This window comes from Solea solea, chromosome 19 (assembly GCF_958295425.1).
Source record: "Solea solea chromosome 19, fSolSol10.1, whole genome shotgun sequence".
NCBI lineage: Eukaryota > Metazoa > Chordata > Actinopteri > Pleuronectiformes > Soleidae > Solea > Solea solea.
In genome coordinates, this window is record NC_081152.1 from 1,714,218 (window position 1) to 1,737,143 (window position 22,926).

Genomic DNA, 22,926 nt, shown 5'->3' on the forward strand with positions numbered 1-22,926 from the left:
ATCAGGAACATTAAATCACATAAAAGGACAGATATTTTAGAAAATAACTATTTTAATAAAATGCATTCAACACTACATTGATTCAGTTTAACTGTGACCAGCCATCACATCATGAAGCTATTAAAGAAAGATGCCATGTACATGGATTTCTTATGGAAGAGTGTCATGTTTGTATTGTTGTCATATTTAGTTTGTTTGACTGAACAGAAACCCAAATAAACATGAGCCTTCTAGTCTCTGCTCAACAGAGGCTTTCTGCTCCACATCTGTTCTAAAAATCAAAAATGTCTTCTAGACTTTTGAGGTGGTTCTAAGTGAGGCACTGACACACAGAAGGTTATCTGATGAAGACACAAAGCAGCAGACACGTCCGTTAGATTAGGGATTAACTGATACTGGTCATATTGGAATACTGGAAAAATGAAAAGTCCTAAACAATCTATAAACCCTACATTTTACAATTAATGATGTGAAGAGAGACCACCACCATGTGACCAGGATGATAGAGAGGGTTGCATGTGTCTGCTCTCATTGAGTTTTTATAACTAGGTGGTTAATGCATCACTACAAATGTGTTATTAACAACTAGATTGATGTAAATCACTGTATCTGACTGTAATATATCGCTAGTGTCGCTTTTATATGGTGAGTCTTTTGTTACTGACGTCTGTGCTCGTGCTGCTGCTCTGTGCGTAACTGTCAGTTCCACAGACTGTGTATAAAATGTCAACGTAGTCGATCGCGTGCAAAGCTGACGCCGCTTTGAAAGGGAAGGGTGTACCGTACTGTACCAAACCAAACTGAACCGTTCCAATTGGTGGAAACATGGCTGTAGACTTTCCCTCAGACTTCCTTTCAAGCATTATATTTGCAACAATAAGCTGCTTCATCCTTTCTAACCTCACACTGCAAAACAGAAGACTACGTGCACTTTTTATATCCGGTCTGCGGTCAGTATCGTGTTTCTACTCTGCTCAAATGTGAACCCAAAGCGTTATAAAGCTGTGATGTTGTTGCAGCATCACATAGTGGCGAGTAAGGTCTTTGTGTGTCACATGACTCGTACAGTGCAGCGATCAATCGATGGTGAATTCAAAGGGATAGTCCTGCGTGGGCACGGAGTCAAAGATGATGCTGTCAAACGGGTTCTCGGTCGACCAGTCGTCCACGGGAAACCACGAGTCGTACCAGGACGTTGTTTTCTCTGTTTCTGGTGGCAGAGTTGTGGTGGTGGTTGTCGTCGTAGTGGTGGTGGTGGTGGTCGTAGTAGGAGTAGTAGTCGTACTCGAGCGGCCTCTTAATCTCTGCTGACGCAGTCTGCGGAGACGCATGAGCTTGAGCCGCCTCAGTCGCTCTGCATTCTGGGAGCTGGCGTGACTCTCTGTCCCGGGATCAGTGGTGCCCACTCCCACGGCGCTGGCCACGGTTGTTTTCACGACATTCGCTTTGGGGACCAGTCGAATGGGCCTGTTGCCATTCAGCGCCATGATCTGTTTGATGCGGTCCCAGTTGGATCTGGCCAAAGCGAATCCACATGGAGTCGCTCCGGCGTCATAACCCACCATGCAGAGTCTGGTCTGAGGCGTGTAGCCCTCAGCTTTGGCCGTCACCTTGTACTCCCCTGGATTCAGGAGTCGCCAATAATCACCACCTGCAGCTAAAATGACATTTGTAGGGAGCTCACGGGCGAGGATCTGGATTTTCATTCAAATACAAAAACCTTTTAAATGAAGCATTTCTGGACATACCAGTTGTGACATCATGGCGTATTCCCTCCACAGATATTGTGACGTTGGGCAGCGGATTTCCCTCCACGTCTCTCACTACTCCCTTTATCCCTCGATGTACCTGCAAAGTCATGTAAAAGAATTCCTCAGGTGGTGACAGACAGATGTTATGCACTGGATCTTTAATGTTTGAATTTATGTTTGAGTGTCACTTTTTGATTCATACACGTCTTGTAATGCAACTTGGTGAATTTGTCGCTAAATCTGGCAACTTTCCAACTCCTAACGACTTTTTTTGTCAAAAGCGACTAGCGACAAATCTAGCGACTTTTTTTGTCAAAAGCAACTAGCGACAAATCTAGCGACTTTTTTTGTCAAAAGCGACTAGCGACAAATCTAGCGACTTTTTTTTGTCAAAAGCGACTAGCGACAAATTTAGCGACTTTTTTTGTCAAAAGCAACTAGTGACAAATCTAGCGACTTTTTTTGTCAAAAGCGACTAGCGACAAATCTAGCGACTTTTTTTGTCAAAAGCAACTAGTGACAAATCTAGTGACTTTTTGTCAAAAGCGACTAGCGACAAATCTAGCGTCTTTTTTTGTCAAAAGCAACAAATCCAGCGACTTTTTTTGTCAAAAGCGACTGGCGACAAATTTAGCGACTTTTTTTGTCAAAAGCGACTAGCGACTTTTTTTGTCAAAAGCGACTAGTGACAAATCTAGCGACTTTTTTTGTCAAAAGCAACAAATCCAGCGACTTTTTTTGTCAAAAGCGACTAGCGACAAATCTAGCGTCTTTTTTTGTCAAAAGCGACTGGCGACAAATTTAGCGACTTTTTTTGTCAAAAGCGACTAGCGACTTTTTTTGTCAAAAGCGACTAGTGACAAATCTAGCGACTTTTTTTGTCAAAAGCAACAAATCCAGCGACTTTTTTTGTCAAAAGCGACTAGCGACAAATCTAGCGTCTTTTTTTGTCAAAAGCGACTGGCGACAAATTTAGCGACTTTTTTTGTCAAAAGCGACTAGCGACAAATCTAGCGACTTTTTTTGTCAAAAGCGACTAGCGACAAATCTAGCGACTTTTTCTGGTGTTATATTGGAGACTTTTGTCGTGTTTGGAGACTCTTGCACAATATTTGCAATCCTAAATATTAGGTCATAAGTTTCAGTTGCCTCACTTTCTTCATCACAGTACTAAAATCAAGACTAAATATTTGGCGATGATATTACAGAGTAACGTATGTAAATCAACATTAAATGTATTCTGACCACAGTAACGTGAACCTGCTGGAAGGGAAACATTCAATTATCTCCTCCCATTCTCACTTGTTCAATAAAGGACAGCAGAGCCTCGCGGTTGTTCTCCCACTCCAGGGGAAGTTCACTCTCATGGGGAAACTTGTCACAGCCCAAAAATACGGAAAGCTCAAAGCAGTTGGTGTGCAGGTAGCTGAAATCATTCATACCTGAGAGACAGTGGGACACAGAGTTTAACAAAAGGATTGAAGTGACACAAACGGGTTCGGAGTCGATTGCTCACTAACGAGAAACATCAATGTGGAAAATTGCTCATTTACAGATCCAGTCCTTTCATATGGCTCAGCTGTTAAGAACCTTATGAATGTAGCCTGTGTTTCAACACTTACTGCCGACCATCGGCTTCCAGGAGGCTCTGTTGACGATTCCCTGCCCCCCCGTGACATCATCGCCGTGGCAGGAGCCTCGGTAGGTCTCAGTCATGGTCAGGTGGCTGTGGGCGTACGACATGGCCAACCATCGGAACATGGTGTCGTCCGGCGTCTCCCTCGGCGCTCCCTCATTCTGCCGCTGAATGCGAGCCCACGTCTCCTCGTTCATGTCGCCGTTGCTCCTCCATCGCCTGTTGTCGTTTAACTTAATCAGGGCAATGCGGCGTTATTATACACGTGCTCGGTTCCTGGTACATTTAAAGATTATGATGACATGGTCTTACTGAAACTGGCGGGCGCTGCATGTCGAAAGGGTATGCGACCAGTTTTTCTCCTCCTTGTAAATTAGCTCCAAGCACAAATGGGTTGCGCTGCATCCAAGAAATGATGGCTTTGGTCTCAGTGGCCATCTGTGAGACCAGACCAGACCAGAACAGAACAGAACAGAACTGAATGAATACATGAATGTTAAAACATTGCTGGGGATTCTTTGACAACAAACTCACAGAGGAGTTAAGATGGTTTTCTGGGAGGGGAATGTGATGGTTGGGCACGATACGAGGAACCCAGCCTCTGTCCTCCGCGCCCCACAGGATGCTGTTGAGGTCTGGGAAATTCTGGAAAATGTCGTAACCCTCTTCGGTCCAGTGGCCCAGTGCCCAGTTCCCCATCTCTGAGCCCTGATTGGACAGAAACGGGGACTTGAATCAGGTCTATCCTGACATTTTAGGCCAGTAACTCATTTACTGAATATGTATTCTAAAACTCAAACTCTCAGACTTTCAACGTTTCCTCTACAGAGCTGCTCTTAGAGTTGCATATTTTTAGGACACCACCGTAAACATCCGTACATTCTCTACCACTTTTACCTCACTGTTGTAAAAAAAAAAAGCTTCTGTTTGAAAACTGAACTCCAGAGGTCGTGGAACCCAACGTGACCATTACACTGAATAAGTGACGTCAATTTTCATATAATAATTCATATTTTTAAACATTGATGTCATGTAAATGTAAAAGCCGTTGGTCACATGTAACCATGCGGCGGCACCAGGCTCATCTCACCATTTCAAAGGCCAGCTCGTAAGCGTCGGGGTTGAGTGAGGGCACCAGGTGTATTCTCACGCCGTCCACCAGGCGGCGCACTCTGGGGTTGTCGTCGTTGTACTCTTTGCACAGAAACTGCATCAGCAGGAGGAGAAGCTCTCGGCCCAGTGCCTCGTTACCATGGAGACCAGCGGTGTATCGGAACTCCGGTTCACCTGGTGACGACGCAACGGGACAGAAACCTTTACTGGCACTAAAAAGGACGATGTATTGTATTCAGTTATAAGATAATGTTTTACTTTAAGGAAAGATGATGAATTGAAAAATTTACTTTACTGAACAATATTACAGTTTATTCATACACTTCAGTATGAATAAACTGTAAATTCAGGTCCTACAACGGCTGAGACGGTGACTGGGAACATTATTAGAAAGCACAACATACACTTTCATTGTTATGCAGATGACACACAGCTATATTTATCAATGAATATTATTAGAGTCCGAGCGCACAAGGTGCGGAGGACTGAAATGTAAGGAGTTATTAGTATTATTATTATTATAATAGAACATCAGCTGTCTGTCACTCACCTGTCTCATGTTCTCCTGGGTTGTCAGAGATCTCCATAGCATACATCTTCAGGCCCTGAGAGCTTTTGCCGATGTTGTAAATCCTGGTGATGTTGGGACACTCTTCATTTATCGTCTTCATCATCTGGAGGAGACGAAGGAGACGAGAACAGATGGGTCACATTGTTGTTCAGGACAATAACTGGTGTATTTATCACCTGTATACCGACCTGTCTCATCTCCTTATAATTGTGGTGTCTGAAGTCCAGGTCGTCTGTTGAGTTCACTTCATTTTCACTTTGATAAATGGCTGAAAGAAGCAACACACTCACTCAAGTTATTATGATGACATCAATACAGAGTTTGATGAGAAATGACTGTGGATGCTAAAATATGATTGAATTTTAGTCATTAAATATCAATAAATGTAGAGAATATTGAGAGTTATGTATTTTAACCTTTAACCGTAGTGCAACTCCTTATATGGACGTCCTGGTGTGTGTGTGTTTAAAGGTCATATTAACATATTCAGGCTTTAAACAATGCAGTTTTTTTTTGTTGGTGAGTCAAACTCATCACTACATTTTTAGTAGTGATGTAAAGTAGCAATAATTCACAAAATGGAGCGTTTTTCTTTCCTTTTTGAACTGTGACGTGTTCACAAATCTCACAAATTCAATCTGATTTGAAACATTTTGAGGACTTTTTGCTCATGTGTGTTTCTATAGTTATTATAAAGTAAAAATTATGATTTTTTTTCATCAGATTGCCTATAGGCTGTGCTGAAATAAAGGATCTAAGACACTCTATGTTGCACATTTGAAAGAAACCTGTGTTGGAGTGTGCTGTGATACTCACTGGGGAACTGACAGGCCAGGATCTCAGCTCTGAGACACAGGCTGCCGTTCCAGCTCTGAGGCAGGATGCGGATGTAACGCGCCACCACAGGGATGGTAAACAGGTTCATCACCGGCGTGTCCTTGTCCACGTTTCCATAGAAAAGCTGTGGGAGTCGTTCACAGTCGTTAAACAGCAGAATCTTTATTTTCCTCTTTTCCTCAAACGTCCACTCACCCATTCAGCGTAACCGTCGTGAAGTACAGTCCAGTCATGGCTGTCGTTACTGAAGGACACGTAGTACGACGACACAAAATCCTCACTGGGAAGAAAATGACACAACTTTTCAAAGTTTTTATTGACTTGTATAAAAGCTCACTCTACAAATAACTGCACACTTTTCTTTATTCAATTGTAGACTTGAAATAATAAATAAAACTCTTTATCTATTTGTTAGACGGCCTGAAAACTAATGTTCTGCAGCAGAGTCCACAGAGGAGGACAGCACTCGTTGAGCCACTGCTACTCCCATCAATCATTTTAAATGTGTTCATTTTGTGACTTTGGTGCGGGAGAGTGAGTGGTTTACTAACTGAACAGTTTCCAGTCAGAAAAGTCTAAACATGAGATGAAGCAGTGAACATATTCTTAAGCTGGCATAGATTTTCTTAGGTGAGCTTTAGTGTTGGTGAAGTTACAGAGCGACTCACTGTTGCTCTGAGTTTCTTCCCTGACTGATGACCCCGGTGAACTCCACCTCTCGCCGCGCATCCACCTCAAACCAATGGTTACGCTCCTCCGTTTCTGCACACCACGCGCCGCCGAACAGATCGTCGTCATCGTCCGTACCCTGCGTGTGAGCGCACACACACACACACACACACACACGGCCTTTAACTCACACACACAAAACCTGTTGGATGGGCGTAGTAGAGCTTTAATGCCCAGAGCTTTTACCTGCATGTTGAGTCGTCCTCTCTGAGCTGTGAAGCCATAGTGAGACTGAGAGGAGGCTCGCAGCTGGTCGTCCTCCACGCGGTGAGATTCCAAACCCAGTGGGGGACACTCTGAGGAGTCACATGAACACACTGCGTCACACAGAGTTTTGAAAACACTTGATCATAGCGCTGACAACCACATTCTTTCCTCAGGTGAAATGATTCATTTCTTAAACACACGACACGTATTGTCTATTTCTCAGTTTTCATGTGGACGTGGCAAAAATCTTATCCTTTAAAAATACATCCCCGACTTGCTTTGGTATTTAATATTGGGAATTAAAAACACGTCTTACTCTTTGGTTCCACAGGCACAGACATGAGCCTCAGCCTCTCCTCCTCCTCTTCCTCCCACTGCTTCCTCAGTCGCTCGGCTTTCGGTGAATGGATGGAAAAACAACGTGCGTCAGTTAGTGTTTTTACGTTATCCTTGTTCTCCACACGGACACCACGACCATCGCCACACAAAACATTTCCATACTGTGCACCTCGCGTCTACAGCCTGTCTGAGAGGATTTTTCCTGCTGTTGTGTTTGATTTGAACTGAAAATACAAGATAATGAAAGCAGAATGTTGCACAACAGTGAATTCTTCTGTCTTCTGATATCATTATGACATCGCACAGCTGCTGTCCCAAACTTTATACAACAACTGCAGCAGGACGTTGAAGAGACATGTTTTTACCTCCTATAACATCCGTCTATTTCATTTCTATCCTACTTATTAATGACGACATTAAATAAACACATTCCAGTGTAGATCTGCATTTCCTAATTTTAAATAAATGTATCCAAAAGACCAAAACCAAGTAAAACTAAACTTTAGGAAGTCACAATCACTTTTCAAAAAACTGACTGGGGACAAATATAGAGCCTTTTTCTGGTGTCATGAGAGACACTGACGTGAAAGCATGTGTTGTTCTGAAGGTCTTTGCACACTGGACCAAACCCAAGTGCAAATAATGTGGATGCAAAACCCTCCCATGCTTATCAAGCGCAATGCAAAGAAACTAATGAGGGGAAACAGTCAAAACATTTCACACGGCAGCACCATTTCATTTTAATAAACAAGAAAAGTCAACAACACTCTGAATGTGTGACATTAAAAAAGGCCCAGAACTTTAAAGTGAGCAGGAATTCTTCTGTCCAGGTAAATAAGTACGAGTGCACATGAGTAAAGTGAGGCGTTAAGTGAGTAGACCTTCAATGACAACACCTGAGGCTAACTCCAAACAGGAGGTTCCTGAAGTGAAACACAGCTTTAGAAGACTGTTGGTGTTGGTCTCCTTGTGGCTGTTCCATGAACACCCAAACAAACCTTTTTCTGCCTTTTCCTTTCGAGCTCTCTCCTCCTCTTCTTCTTGTTTCTTGGCGGCCACTGTGGAGAGACAATCAGACACGTGTCATATCTCTGCATATACTGGACTATGGAAAATAAATACAACAGTAGATATAAAGCTTATCCAATAAGAGCGGATCACAGTGGCACACTTACAGTCATTGTAATCATACTCTTCATACCAGGGGTATTGATATGGAACAGTGGCGGTCTCCTCTGAAACAGAAGAAGCATATGCACTTTTAAACGTTTGATTATGCTCTCATTGATGTAAAGAAACCTTATTTCTCTTAAATGTGGTCGACTCATTTCTTAAATGATTGATTGGTGAGCACGACATGGTTACTAAAGTTACTAAAGTTACTAAAGTTACTAAAGTAATCCACCAATGCTGAACAAGGACCATGTCCATGGCACCATTAGAAATGCCCCTCTATCATGTGCAGTTTTACCTGCATACAGAGAACAACCATCCACTAAACCACCACACAAACATGCCCTCAATCAAATCTGGATTCAAACTGGTTCTTGCAGTGAGGCAGAATGTCTAGCCACTGCACCTCTCTACCCAATCATATCTGAAAGGTGCCTAAAAAGGACTTTTTTCAAGCAGCCACCACCCAACCCCCCCCCCCCCCCCCCCCCCCAAAAATAACCATGTACACAATCTTAAATAGCTTACTTTTAGCTTCCTAGCTTGTCAAATAAAATCATGGACTGCCACAGTTTTGTATAACAGGGTGTACCTGGTATGTACATGATGACCTCGGTGGTTGTGGTGTGTTTCCTGTCAGGGTGACGACCAGGGAGAACTGTGAGAATGAAAGCGTATGACCATGAGTTCGTTGTGAGGGAAAAACACTCACGACAAGAAAGAAAGAAAGAAAGAAAAATCTCCATATTCTTCTGTTTATTGTCATATTTGAGTCTTTATTCATCCAGTAATCTCTTCATCTGCTTGTTGAAACATTACAATGATTAATCTAATGAAGAACGGCAATTGCTCTGATTGTTGGAGATTTCAACTGCATCAAAGAGACAAGAGGGACCAATTTAGCAGAACAGCAGTGGTGAAGGTCAATGTTAAACTCTAGTACTTGTGGTACTTTGAGCATTTGAAGGCAGCAAGACAAGGTGTAGTAAATAAAAAGTTGGTATTTAAGCAAAAACAACTCAAAAGAAGTAGCTCACAGGCTTTGATCACTAAGTATTCTCAAAGGTCAGTGTTCAGTGTTCCAACGTAAGGGTCGTCGGTCTCCTTTTTGCTCCTTTTTGCTAGTTTTGGTCTCCACCCCCTCCTGTAGGATATAATCTGACTCTTTATTTTGCAAACGTTAACCTAGTTAATAATAACCACCAAAATGAGTGTTTAATGAATGACTTGCTTATAAATGATTGATCATATATGCAAGAAGAAAGTGAAATATCCCACTTTATATAAAACGTCAGTTTCCAGGAACAAAATGGTGACTAATGCTGAGTGGAAAATGATATTCATGAGATATCTTAAACTTAAGCAGGTATAGGTTTTTGTCACTTTAAGAGCGTAGTCATGGAAACCAGTTCACTCTTACCCAAGTCTGGTTCAACAGGCTCTTCCCATCCGGGCCCCACTGGGGTCACAGGTCGAAAGACTGTGGGGATGAAGTGACACAGTTAATGTGCAGGAATTCATCTCTCAAACCAACATGGACAGAGACTGTGTAAGATCAACATTTATATTCTTGTGATTTATGAATCTTTATCATGTCATTAAAGTAAAACTATATTATTTCCCTCTGAAGAAACATTTAACCTTTCTCCAGTGTTCAGTCAGATTTGACCCATTTTACACATTTCCTAAAACAGAAATATTATGTTTTTTAATTGCATCAAGATCTCGTGATATCCTCTATAATCTTCATCCAACATCCAACATCAAGGTTTCATGAAATGCAGTCTTTTTACTTTAAGTCACTTATAAAATAATGATCTCTTTGCTAAACCAGTGAATGGAGAGTGTACATACGAGTGTCCCAGTCCAGTTCAAGCGGCAGTTTCTCCTCTTCCTTCTCCAGAGGAGGAGATTTGGTCTGTGGCAGCACTGTCGTCGTTGGATTTGGTTTCTTGGTAGGTTTGGGCACCTTTGGCTTCTTGCTGGGTTTTGGTGGTTTGGGTTTCTTAGTGGGTTTGGGGGGCTTGGGCTTTTTGGTAGGCTTTGGAGCTTTCTGCTTCTTAGCTTTGGCCTCCTTCTCTGCGACTTTCTTTGCTCTGGCTGGAGGTGAAAAGAGGAAAACATGGCAGTTATTTGAAAGCAGTATAGTGCCGTCATACATCTTTGAAAGAGTTAGTGTGCACATTAAAGCGACTTAAAGGCTTTTATCCTAAACATTTTATCATTTAGAGTTCTATGCTCTTTTATTGTGAAATGTTTATCTGCAGTTTTTTACGTTAAAACTTGCCAGTGAAAACTGAAACTCATGTAAGGTCAACAGGACCTGATGCAGGACTATAACGGTCTGACTAAGTTCTGGGTGCCATTGAAGCCAGAGCCTAACAATATGTTAGAGTGATCCAACATGTAACTTTAATCTCCCGCCACGATGCCACACACAATAAGGACCAACCAAAAAAGCAAATATGTACTCGGTAAACAATCAATGCAGCAATCCAAACAAATACATAGAAAAAGAACAAGGCAACTCAAAATATCACAATCATCAGCCGGATGTTCCTCCCACAACACTCTGCAGCGAACATGACAGAATGATTATATAAGAAATAAGAGTGTATATGCCCTTCCAGACTATATAATGTTTTCTTGAGTTTAAAGGGACGAAACAAACAAGCAAACAGGCCGTTAAGTGTTTCCAGACGTGCAGAGATGCAGAGGCGTTTGCCATTACACCTTCTTATGAACTTGAAAGTAGGAGGTAGGTGGGTTCACATTAAAACTATGCAGAATATTACAGACAGTTGACAGTTTGTTTGGTGTTTTTGATCTTTCCTTGTTCCAGAACCATCATCAGACTCCAACACAGTCACAGAGGGCGGCTTGTTTGCCTCTGCTGGACATACTTCCTGATGTTCCACTGGTGCTTAAACACAACAATCCATTACTCATCCAGGGTGTACTGTGTGGCTATGATTCACTGGCCTCAGTCACCTTTTCTTGGCATAACACACAAGTATTTGACATGTTTAATGCCCCACATCCAAAACTCTCACTTTCAATGACTTTCAGTTTTTTCCTCCGTCACAGTTATGGTTCCAACACAATTGTTTTATTTTTTGGCCAAATAGAGTGTGATGTTAACATGCAGTCATAGTTGGACACAGCCTGTCCCCAAGGACTCAAATGTTCTCAAAGTCTCATTACTCTGCAAAATAAGGGTTTTCAAGAAAGTTAAAAAGCCTTGTTCCTGGGACATTGTTCAAGCTTTTTTTGCCTAAAAAGAAAAGTTTTGCACGGGAAAAATAATCTAATTCCGTAAAAAATATGAGTAACTTTGTCTCGTTAAGATATAACACAAAACAAAAACTTCAAACAAGCTAAAACAATCTTGTTCAAGGAAGGCAAATCTGAGCGTGACTTTTTCCCCCTCACTAATTATTATCCTTAGATTTAAGGTATAAATTGTTAAAGTCATCTTACCTCATCGTTCCTTTTTTAAATTTAGCTGACTTGAACAATTTACACCGTAACTAAGAATGATAAGAAAGAATGATTTGTGACAGGAAAAAATTAATGCTAAGAATTAATTTGCCGTTGTTTTACCTTGTTACTAGAAACTAAACATAGCTCATATATCTTAATGAGACAGAGTTAGATTTTTTTCTTTCATAAAGTTTGATCACTTTTCTAGTGCAAAACTTGCTAGCTAAGATTTGTATTTTATTTTTCTGAATCAAATATGAACAATTTTCAACAACTCAGAAAATCAGCTTTTGCAGTGCAAGTCCCTTTGGTGGAAAATGCGCAACTCCAGCATCACCAGGACTGCCTATGCTGCAAAGAAACCTAAACAAATATTAACAATATTAATTAATATATAGAGAGAATATATATATATATATATATATATAAAAGAGTTGTATGGCAATGCAACTAGTCACATATCAATATTAACATGAGAGTTTTAGAGATTGGAGAGAGTCAACTGTTGCATTTGAAATACATGTGGTTGCATTCATACTCTAACAAGGGTCCACACATGTGTACTTGGTCTTCTTAGAGACTTTCCACTCTTCTGTATTACACAGTATTCCTTGAGCGCTGAATTGTCCATGTGTGCGTACCAGCGGGATTCCTCACATAATCTAAAGTTTCCAGGGTGACAATCTTATTATTTGTCGCTCAACCAAAATAAAAGTGCACCACCAACTCCATCCACACGTACCACCACGGTTCTTGGTGGATAATATAATTTACATGACAAAAACTCAACAAATGTTCTCTTTAAGACCAGAGAAGGTAAAAATATGACAGTACAAAAAAGATGCACACTCAGCAAAGCCTTCCTTGACTAAACAAAGAGATGAAAAATTGTTTCTGGTTTCAAGTTTACCTAATTATGGCCTTTTATGTAACACAAATCCGCCACACATGAAAACCTCTGGCTACTAAGCTTGTGGTTTTGCTTCATGCAGTGGAAAGTTAACATTGAGAACATCACTATGACTGAGAGTGGGCCTCTCGTAAATCCCGTGTGCTTACTTATGGGAAATTGTAGTGGAAATATTTCTGCTGTTGCTCAGACTTTTCTTCACAGAAATAATTGAGGCACAGACGCCACTCTCACATTAAAAGTTTATTTATTTGATCACTTTTTCCAGAGAATGTTTAACAGGTTGTGAGTACAACTTCTCGTGCAAAGTATCGGCATCTGCCAAGAAAATGTCAGCCCACTGACTGAATCATCTGTCCCGTAGATATGAATCACTGAGGTATTTTTAAAAAAAAACCAGAGCCCAGACCCAGCTGCTCTTCTGCTTCTTCAAATACAGAGACTTTATGCAGCTAAAGAGACTTCTGAGAGGGAAGGAAATCTCTGCACGACTGAGTAAAGACTGATTGTAGCCTTTCCTGTCTGTGTATACTCAGCGTCCTGGCTTCAGCGCAGATGAGCTGAAGCCAGCAAAGGTCAAGAGAAATCACATTCATACTTGTTCAGTCATAGCCATAAATAGTTCAAATTAAAGACAGAGCAGCATTGTTCAAACTGAAGACTGAGGATTCATCACACCTGACAGCGTTTCTTGAAGCTCCTTCTTACCTGCTTCTATCTCCTCGGGGGTTTTCTTCTTCTTTGGCTTTGTCTTGTCTGCTTCTGCCACTTCAGCAGGCTCATCTGACATCCGAACATCACCTCCATCCTCCTCTGGTCTCCGGTGTTTGACCCGTCCTCTGGTTTCTCTCACCTGAACCTGATCACTGGAGAGTCTGTGTCCATCGAGCTCTTCTCCTGCACAGACCAGTGTGCAGCACAGGGTCAAACTGACCCAGATGATCAGCACATCAGCCCTCATCTGATCCACGCCAACACTAGACTGAGACTCCAGGAAGAGCTTTGATTCTCAAACTGTCGTCGTAAAAGTAACTGTGGACTCCAACATCTGACCTGCACATGCACAGCGTCAACTGTCCCACGTCTCAGAGGACATGAGAGGGATGTGTTGTGGAAGAGAACAAAAGGATGAGTTTGTGCTGAGGAGGTCTGGAAAGCTTCTTCCTCTCAGATGGAGGCTGGAAGTTTTTAAAGTGGAGTCCTGGCAGAGCCGCAGCAGAGGAAATGCATCTGTCTGGTGTGGATTTTCAACAACAGCAGACACACCTCCCTGCTCCCTGCTCCCTCCTCCTCCCCTTGAAGAGAAACTCTCCTTCATGGCCCTTCACCCCCTTTTCCCCTCACCCGTCTCTGAGTGAAGGGGAGGAGCATCTGCCACATGTGACATTCCTACTTGTGAAGGAGGAGAGACATGAAGAAAGGAAGGAGGAACATTTTAGGACGTTTCACTGTCGTTAGTAGTTGTTTGCACGAGGACTAGAGCAGAGAGGAGCTGAGTGATTGTTCAGCCACAGAGAGGTTTGTGTTCAGACACATTTGGAAAGATAAAGACATGAGAAACAATTTCTCCTTCACAACAAAAACATGAGGACTGCTGCATGCCTTTGGACATAAGTGAGAATAACAAACGATTGTTATAAATAGCCCCCTTTCCACTGCAGGAACTTTTCTTTTTTTGAAAAACCTCAGCACGTTTCCACCAAAATGATGTGGGGAAAAACTTCCCCCGACCCCAAAATTTCCCCAAAAGATAGAAGACATTTTGCAGCTGTTAAATACTCACTATATTTAGAGAGATTACCAGGAATTCTTTCTCCCAGGTAAATAAGTTCCTGGTAATAAAAATTCTTGCAAATGGACTAATAAAGGGGGGGAAAAATCAGTGGATAAAAGCTACTGCTTACTACCCTTGATCTGCTTTGCAAAGATTTAGTTGTGTAAAAGTCCAGTGTGTAACATTTAGAAAAATGATTGTATGAGTGTAAAATTAAATATAAAAAGCCTTCGAATAAACCTTTTATATACACTTCATGCAGGGGTCTTGCTTTATGGAGGCCACCACTCCAACAGTTCCTGTCCACTGATATTAGCACTTTTCCACTACACAGTCCCAGCACAGTGCGACTCAGCACAGTTTTTTTGCTTTTTTCATTATAAGTACTTTTTTTGTACCTGCGTCAGACTGCCGGCCTCTGATTGGTCTGAGTGTCGTCACTGGAAGACGCAAGAATCAAACCAAACAGTGCACAACTGTAGGTCAGTTAAAAAGACTTAAAAATCCTGGAAACGTGTGTTAATCTCCAAGGAAATGTCTAAAATCTTAATATTTAACAGAGGGTGCACATAAGTGATCCTTTTGTGGGAACTCCCCTTTAAATAAAATGCTAAATAAACAGCTAGTTTGTCAATAGGCTAACTTCTCTGTAAGCTATAAATACATGAACAACAAGTTTATGGACTATTCTGCGCTAATTTTTGGGATGACATGAGGGTTTGGCCCACGTGGATTTCGGGCCCCTATCCTACCCATTTGTTTGGGGCCCCCAAAATTTCCTTGACCTGCTTCTGTGTTTCTTTAAGATGGTCTCACTCTTAGAACTCTGGTATTCCTGCAGATACATGTTTGCATGTTTCTCCCGGGTAGATCATCAAGTGCTTTATCAAGCACCATTGAAACAAAGCTCTTTGTTTCTAGTAGATTATGACTCATTCCTCAGTTTTGGCCTAAGCGTGTGTGTGTGTGTGTGTGTGTGTGTGTGTGTGTGTGTGAGAGTGTCCTCTATCTTCCATTTTGTCCAATCATTTCCTGTGTTTTCTTTTTGCCACCATCTGTTTCCAGTACCTCTCTAATGAACTGTCCACCTGGTTATTCATTAGTGTTTTAATGTGGCTGCTACATTTCTATTTTTACAAATCTTAGTACAAAAACTCAATATTATTCCTTTCAGTGACGCTTGGATATTTAGCAAGAATTTAAACCCCCCTGACATCTGAGGATAAGACTGAGGATGGACTAAATTACATACAGATGTGCTCTGGAGTGTGTGTGTGTGTGTGTGTGTGTGTGTGTGTGTGTGTAACACTGACCTTGTTAGGACCAGTAGTCTGAGGAACTGGTTAATGCAGAGAGTATTGACCCTAAGGCTTCATTTATAAAAGTTACACACTAGACCTTTAATAAAAGGCTCATCTAATCTACATCTACCTAAAACTGAATTATCTTAAAAATATTTGTGCTGCTTTATTTTGCCATTGGACATGTGGGTTCGATACCCAGCTGCACTAGTACCAATGTGTCCTTGGGCAAGACCCAGTGTTTGATGCTCCAGATGACTTATAGCTGTGTGCATGGATTTGGTGGAATTTCATTGCAGCATTTTAGCTCGAGTTCTGAGAAATTGAACCACGGTGTCTGGAAATGTTGGAAAAACTCGAATCATTATCACTTAAATATTTAAATATTTTTACTATTAGAGTTTTATTAATCTTTTACCCTGTTTTCTCTTGTAAGGGTCAAACTTGAGCCACAGAAAGAACCAGGGAGACGAGCATCAATATAAAAATGTTTAGCAAAATAAGTTATAGTTTAATTACAGTAGAAAATATTTGACTTTTCTTAATTATTGTCATTTTACAAACGCAGTCACCACACAGTTTTCCAAACACTGTGGAGATGCTTGTGCACTCAGTCCAGAATTACGCGCCATGATGACGCGTCACTGCATGTAATAAAGGCGACGCGGCAGCAGCTGCAGCGGCGTGGAGAGCTGGAGCAGCGCACCCTGGTGGCAGAGCAGCGGACTGCAGCTGGGACATGGACAGAGAGCTGGATGTGAGGAGGTGAAGGGAGCCATGTAGCCATGCTCTTCCTCCGTGTCAGTGCCAGTGTGCACACGCTCCTTCTTCCACTTGGTACGGCGGTTCTGAAACCAGATCTTCACCTGGGTCTCCGAGAGGTGAAGGGCGGCGGCGATGGTGTGTCGCTCCAGCACTGACAGGTAGTGGCACCTGTGGAAGCTGCACTCCAGGATGTGCAGCTGCCCCACGGTGAAGGCGGTGCGCACGCGTCGACTCTTTTTCGCCTCCGGAGACGGAAGTGCCTCCTCCTCCGGGCTGCAGCATTCTCCTGCCGGGGGAAGCTGCTTCTCTCTGGGTTCATCACGTCTGATAGAAGAATCTAAAATCACACACATGCATGATAAAGAAAATGAATTTAAAACAGTCTTGTAAGTTATTTGTTCTCTCTGTCTAAGTGTAATCACATGCTTCAGTAAGTTTGATGCTGTGTTCAATTTGTAGTCATAATGTTTATCAAATGCTGTTGCTAACAATAGCTTCCGACTTCCAAGTTCCGATGTAAATGGAACACAGCAAGATTGTAGGATAAAGAAAGCTTTACACATGAAGAAAGTTTTCCTGCACGGTCAAAATTAAGAATATAGCCTTATAAGTAACCTTAAGTAGGTATGCACGTATAAATTAAGTTTATTTCAAATATGTTAAAGAATAAAAAACTAAAACTAAAAACAAAGCAATTGTTATAATTATTATTAATTATAATAATTATTATAATAATAATAACAATAAAGAAAATTGTCATCTCTTTCCATCAAATCAGTGTTATAAATCTTGTCATGCTATACACAACACATGTGCACCCTCATAATCCATGTTAATGCAAGTTTACAATAACTATTTACAGAACTATTTACGTTCCATCAGAAGACCCTAAATTAAGTACACGCTGTAAACATCTGTACTGCAGCAGAATATTACTGTTGGACTATGTTTTGACTAAATGGCAAATTAATCAGTATTTTCTGGACAAGACAAAAATGCCTGACACAGGAAACACTTCCTCTTTCTTAACAAGTGTCGAATGTTTTTTTATTCACCCTATTTTCCTTTTACATTCATTTTTGTTATTAGTAATTGATTTAATTATGATTTATCTTCATTTATGCAAAGCACCTGCCTTTTTGCCATCTGACTATTAATTCATTCATTTTTCAAACACTCATATTTAATTTTTTATTTTCATTTATAAGTACATAATAAGGCTGTAAAACTGGATTTAAGTTAGGCCTATGGTTATTAGAATGAATAATTACTAATGATTATGGGGGTGACCTGTTCCCCCCCCCAATTTGAGCCTCTTAATTATCTGCGCACGGCCCTGGGTGCTGCAGCTGTTTGTAAATTGTGAGTAAAGAAATGTTTGAAACATGTGATAAAGTTTCATCCTCACCGTTTGCTGCTGCATCTTCCTCACTCAGTGTTCGCCTTGTGAATTTTGTGGGGTCTAAAATGTCCTCCACAGAAAACGGCGTCCTGTGGATGTGTTGCAGTTTGGCGGTGGAGTGTCTCTGACTGTCCATGTCTGTCTCTGTCTCTGTCTCTGTGACTCTGACTCTCTGGTTTTTATATATCCACACACGCCGCGTGCCAAATTTACATTTCACTTGAAAACTATTACCCACAATGAAACTGTGCTGCGTGGTCCGCGGGACACGCTCGGGGCCCCCGGGGCTGCTGCAGCACTTCCAAATGTAAATGTGTGCGCTCAGCGGGAGCGAGCAGAGGGAGACAGTGAGCAGGTTATTTATTGCTGTGCATCTGGTTAAAATGTGCCCCTCCGTGTTCTTCATTGTGCTTCAGCTTGTCATGATTTGTGAATGGGCGATGTCACGGTGGTGGGACACGTGAACGCGGCTTGTAGATGCAAATTGATGGACTCATCAAAGGGAAAAGTTGCTGTGTTTCCTTCCTTCAGTCCTGGTGAGCGGCGACACCACAAAGCACTTAGGTTTAATTAAAAGCCCACTTACAACTTTACCAGAACCACTGAGCATGTGATCTCTGCAGCCACTCCACACACAGTAAAGACATTTATCCTTCAGCTTAATGTTTCACTTACAGAATATAGATGTTGGATGTTAGCGCTGTCTTTGCATGTAAAGTAAAAAAAAAAAAAAGAATTTGAATTATTCAAAGTTTTATTGATTCGTTGTCACTGTTTTCCCAGTTTTGTATAAAGTACCTAAAAGTGATACTTGAAGTATGTTACCAGAAAATCACTTGGGTAGAAGTTGAAGTCACTTTATTACAATATTGCTTAAATTATATGACATTTACTGTACTTTACTGTAAGCATCAAACGTATTTTTATTGTACTTAAGATTTTAGAAGTAAAAGTATTAAATAAGTGTGGAGTAATGTAGAGCCATGTGGTCGGGCGAGTACACAATTTATTTAGGAAATGTAGTGGAGTAAAAGTACAAGTTGCTAGAAATATAAATAACAAAGTAAAGCACAGATAATTTGAATTTTGTACTTAAGTACCATAATAAAGTATCGTTAAATTAGAACACTGCTGTTTTCTCCAAAGACAGGATTTACTGCCTGTTTGTGTTCATGTACATGTTATCTCTGCAACGCAATTCTTCTTACTGTGATCACTAACAGTTAAAAAAAAAGAAATGGTCTCACAAATGAAAAAAGATAAAGAGAATATGAATAAGATAAAGAAAAGCAGAATAAAAAGAATTATGAATATACACAACTAACAGAAGGAAATGAAATACTATACGACATGTACAGTAGTACAGCAGTAATCGCTTGGTCCCTAAAATATTAGAAAACATCGTACTGTTTGATTTTTATCAGTGCACATGTTGCTGTGCTGTTTTTCTGTGTCAAATAAAACACAGAGGTTGTTTTCGACTGCTATTGCCATGTTTTTCTCTGACTTCTGGCGACCTACCTCTCCGCCATCGTCATTTCTGCTGAAGGACAAACACATGCAGAATAATAACATCGACAACAACAAACATTACATACTACTGCAATTTTGAAGTATTTCTTTTTTTAAAAGCATGTCCCCATACCTCAACACAGTATTACATATATGGTAATATATATGGTAATATGGTATAAACTACACGGTGAGTGTTTACTCTTCAAATGGTTTATGCTCCACAGTCGTTTCTGTTTCTCCAGTGGCTTCATTATCCCCGTAATACAGAAAACAGTCCCATCTTTAAATCCACATCATGGATATAGTTTGCCAATACACACAATCAGTGTTCCTTGTTGAGTAAAGGGTGATCCACGGGGGGTGGAGTTGGGGGGTTAATGGTCTTATGGAGGTGAGTTCTAAAGGTGGCATCTGCCCGTGTGCCTCCAGCTCCAGACACCTACAGAGAAACCGGCATTGAAAGGATGAGGGAGGCCGGCCCATCAGGACAATTAGCAGATGTCACCAGTGAGCCTGACCCTCTCTGACCCCACGCTTTGTTCAGCAGGACATGGGGAGATGGACAGAATGGAGGATGAGTGGAGGGGGAAAGTAAGACACTGATGAAGAAACAATATAGTGTGAACATGTCCTGTGGCCTCATTTCATGCCACTGGAATCAAACAGAGTGTTCAAATCCACTGGCCTATATATGGAGGAATGTATGTGTGAATGTATGTATCTTACTGTCAAAAATGAAATGATCAGCGTCAAAGTTTATTTTTTCCACACTTTACTATGTGTTTGAATGTGACAGGCTGAAGAAAAAGAAACTTGTTGTATTATCAGACATTTATTTATTGGGCTGTCAGTTCCCCATATTATGTAATATGCTCACAAAATAAAGCACATGGCTACACTGCCTTCTATCATTGTTGTACAGTAATGGCTGGCTCTTCTATGCTCATGGTAATGTTGTAAAACTGACACTGACACGCCCCCTATAGGTCATTCATACACCAAAGACTCGCAGTAAAATATCGTAACAAATAATGTTAGTAACGAAAGTATCAGGAGACACATTTGAAACTCAAATATTTTGTTTGATATATAAATGTAAACAGTTTTCTATGGTTTGCAGGAAAGTGAAATAACAATTCTTTTTCTGGTAGACCAGAATGACACTATAGCATCAAAGAGCTTTAAATGTGTTCCATTGTGACATAAGACAAACAATGTGACAGGAGAACCGTACAAGCCCTCACAACAGTCATATCAAACACACCAAGGAAGATAAAGGCTGTGGGATCGGTTGATTTTGTGTTATCGTCAACAGATTGTAAAGACAAAGTGAGTTCCGTGAAGCCACACACACTCACACAGGCTCCCACTATCACAGATGTGTCTCCATTGCAAGAGGGAAAGGGGAGGAGAAAACACAGCTATTATCTCCCTAACAATGTCCTGGAGGCTTTTACTGCAGTACCCAGTGGTGTTTTTAACATTCCCTGTGCTCTTTTGTGAGAAGTGCTCTGGCACACTTGTCTTTATGTTCAACTCATCTTTACCGGGGCTGGAACGCCCCCCACAAACAACTAAATAACGTTTGGCTTTCACAAAGTACGTGGGGTGGTCTCCCGTCCTCGCAAAGCTTTTCTTTTTTTCTTTTTTTCTTTTCTTATTTTACGGTGCATTGGCCCTTTAACTGTTTGAAAAGGAGAGAAGACGTCAGGTGCTGGATGCAAATGTCAGGACAACAGTGCACACACACTGGATCTGTTATTCAAAAAGACTACAGTTCAATTAATAAGATATTTATATACTATAGTAGATTTAGGCTGACGAATATTATTGTGTTAGAAAGAAGTTTTTGATGTTGAAAAATAGCTTTGATGTAGTTAAGCTACTTTGGTCATTTAATTCTAGCTTGGCTACACAGTGGCTACACAGTGGCTCACACACTCTGGTCCAACATTATTAGCTGGACACAATATTCCCCAACATCAGCTGTCATTATTTTTGTATTATTATTTTTACTGCACATACAATGACAATAAAGTCTATTCTATTGAAAACCTGTTAGCATTTAAACATTTGCTGTAAATAAGCAATGTTTTTATTTGCTAAATGAAAATGGTCAGTGAATGCATTGTGCAGTCTTGTTTCACTATGTTAAGAGTTTTGGGAATGACTTCAGTTTTGACCAATGCATGTTAGCACTGAAAGGCAGCAAACAGTCACATTAGAAAGTGGGAAAAAAAAGAAAATGTTAGCTAACGATAATTGATATTCAGAATCAGAATCAGAATCAGAATGCTTTATTGATCCCCGAGGGGAAATTCTTGTGTTATATATTGAGCAGTGATTTATGATAAGAAGAATATCTTTAACTCTTTACTAGTTCAACTTGTATAAACTACCAGCTTGCACATACTGCTATGTTTTTACTGAATTGTCTTTTAGACTTAGACTTAGACTTAGACTTCCTTTTATTGTCATTGCACAGAAAACACAGCAGTGAAAACTGGCAACGAAATTTCCTGGCTTGGCAGCAGATAAGAAACCAACACATAGCATTGAATTTTGTCACTTATGAGTTTTGATGAGAAATGTCTTTTATCTTACTGTAAATGTCTATACATGTATCCAACTCTTCATCCTTACTATGATTAACAAAAAATAAATAAGTAAGTAAGTGTTTTTATGTAATAAATATATATAAAAGTAGTGCAAAAGAAAAACAGGAATGAATACTGTAGCAGCAATATGAAAAGAAAAAAACTGTTAAATATTGCACAGATAGTGTGTGTGGGGGGGGGGGGGGGACTGCTAAATTGTTATTTGGAATTTGTCTCGTTTGTTATATTTTTCTATCTGTGTTAGCATAAAAAGTACTAGTATTACTACACAGTATTAGGGCCAAACTGAGGACATTTTCTTTCTTTTCTTTTTTTTTAAATCTTCCAAGAATAAAGTTGTAATATTAGGAGAATAGAATTATTATTCTATTATTATTATTATTATTATTATTATTATGTATATGTTATATTTTTGTCACATGGCCACCACATTATCTTTAGCACCAGGACTTTGAAAAGATTGTGCAAGAAACTGAGTCTGTTTGGAAGAAAGAATCACACAGACTTGGAGAAAATCATCTCTTTTATGGACTGGAGGAGGAAATGGCTGATTGTGGTGCAGGCTATCACTGGTTACATCTGCATTCTGTTGCTATTTAATAATAATACTACATTAGATAATGATGAAAAATATTATCAACAAATTCATTTATTCTCGTATTCACGACTTTATTCTTGTAATATTATGACTTTTTAATATTATGACATTATTCTCGTAAAATAACAACTTTATTCTCTTAAATTATGACTTTTTTAAAATTACGATTTTATTCTCATAATGTTAAGACTTTATTCTCCAAAG

General features: G+C 40.4%; 2 protein-coding genes across 2 annotated transcripts; both read right to left on the reverse strand.

Annotated features, from left to right (window-relative positions):
• Nucleotides 1-34: 34 nt before the first annotated feature.
• aebp1a (AE binding protein 1a) lies at nt 35-14,010 on the reverse strand. The gene is made up of 20 exons (XM_058616680.1): nt 13,458-14,010; nt 10,211-10,456; nt 9,777-9,836; nt 8,949-9,014; nt 8,359-8,418; nt 8,182-8,241; nt 7,161-7,238; nt 6,824-6,933; nt 6,577-6,716; nt 6,104-6,188; nt 5,888-6,032; nt 5,260-5,339; nt 5,051-5,174; nt 4,478-4,674; nt 3,922-4,095; nt 3,700-3,825; nt 3,374-3,620; nt 3,054-3,193; nt 1,749-1,848; nt 35-1,657 (listed from the first exon to the last, which is right to left on the reverse strand). Exons 1-20 carry the CDS (start codon nt 13,708-13,710, stop codon nt 1,077-1,079), a joined length of 3,072 nt encoding a protein of 1,023 aa, XP_058472663.1. The 5' UTR covers nt 13,711-14,010; the 3' UTR covers nt 35-1,076.
• A 2,290-nt stretch (nt 14,011-16,300) lies between these two features.
• On the reverse strand, nt 16,301-18,144 carry pnx (posterior neuron-specific homeobox). The gene is made up of 2 exons (XM_058617740.1): nt 17,998-18,144; nt 16,301-16,926 (listed from the first exon to the last, which is right to left on the reverse strand). Exons 1-2 carry the CDS (start codon nt 18,125-18,127, stop codon nt 16,466-16,468), a joined length of 591 nt encoding a protein of 196 aa, XP_058473723.1. The 5' UTR covers nt 18,128-18,144; the 3' UTR covers nt 16,301-16,465.
• Between the last annotated feature and the right edge of the window lie 4,782 nt (nt 18,145-22,926).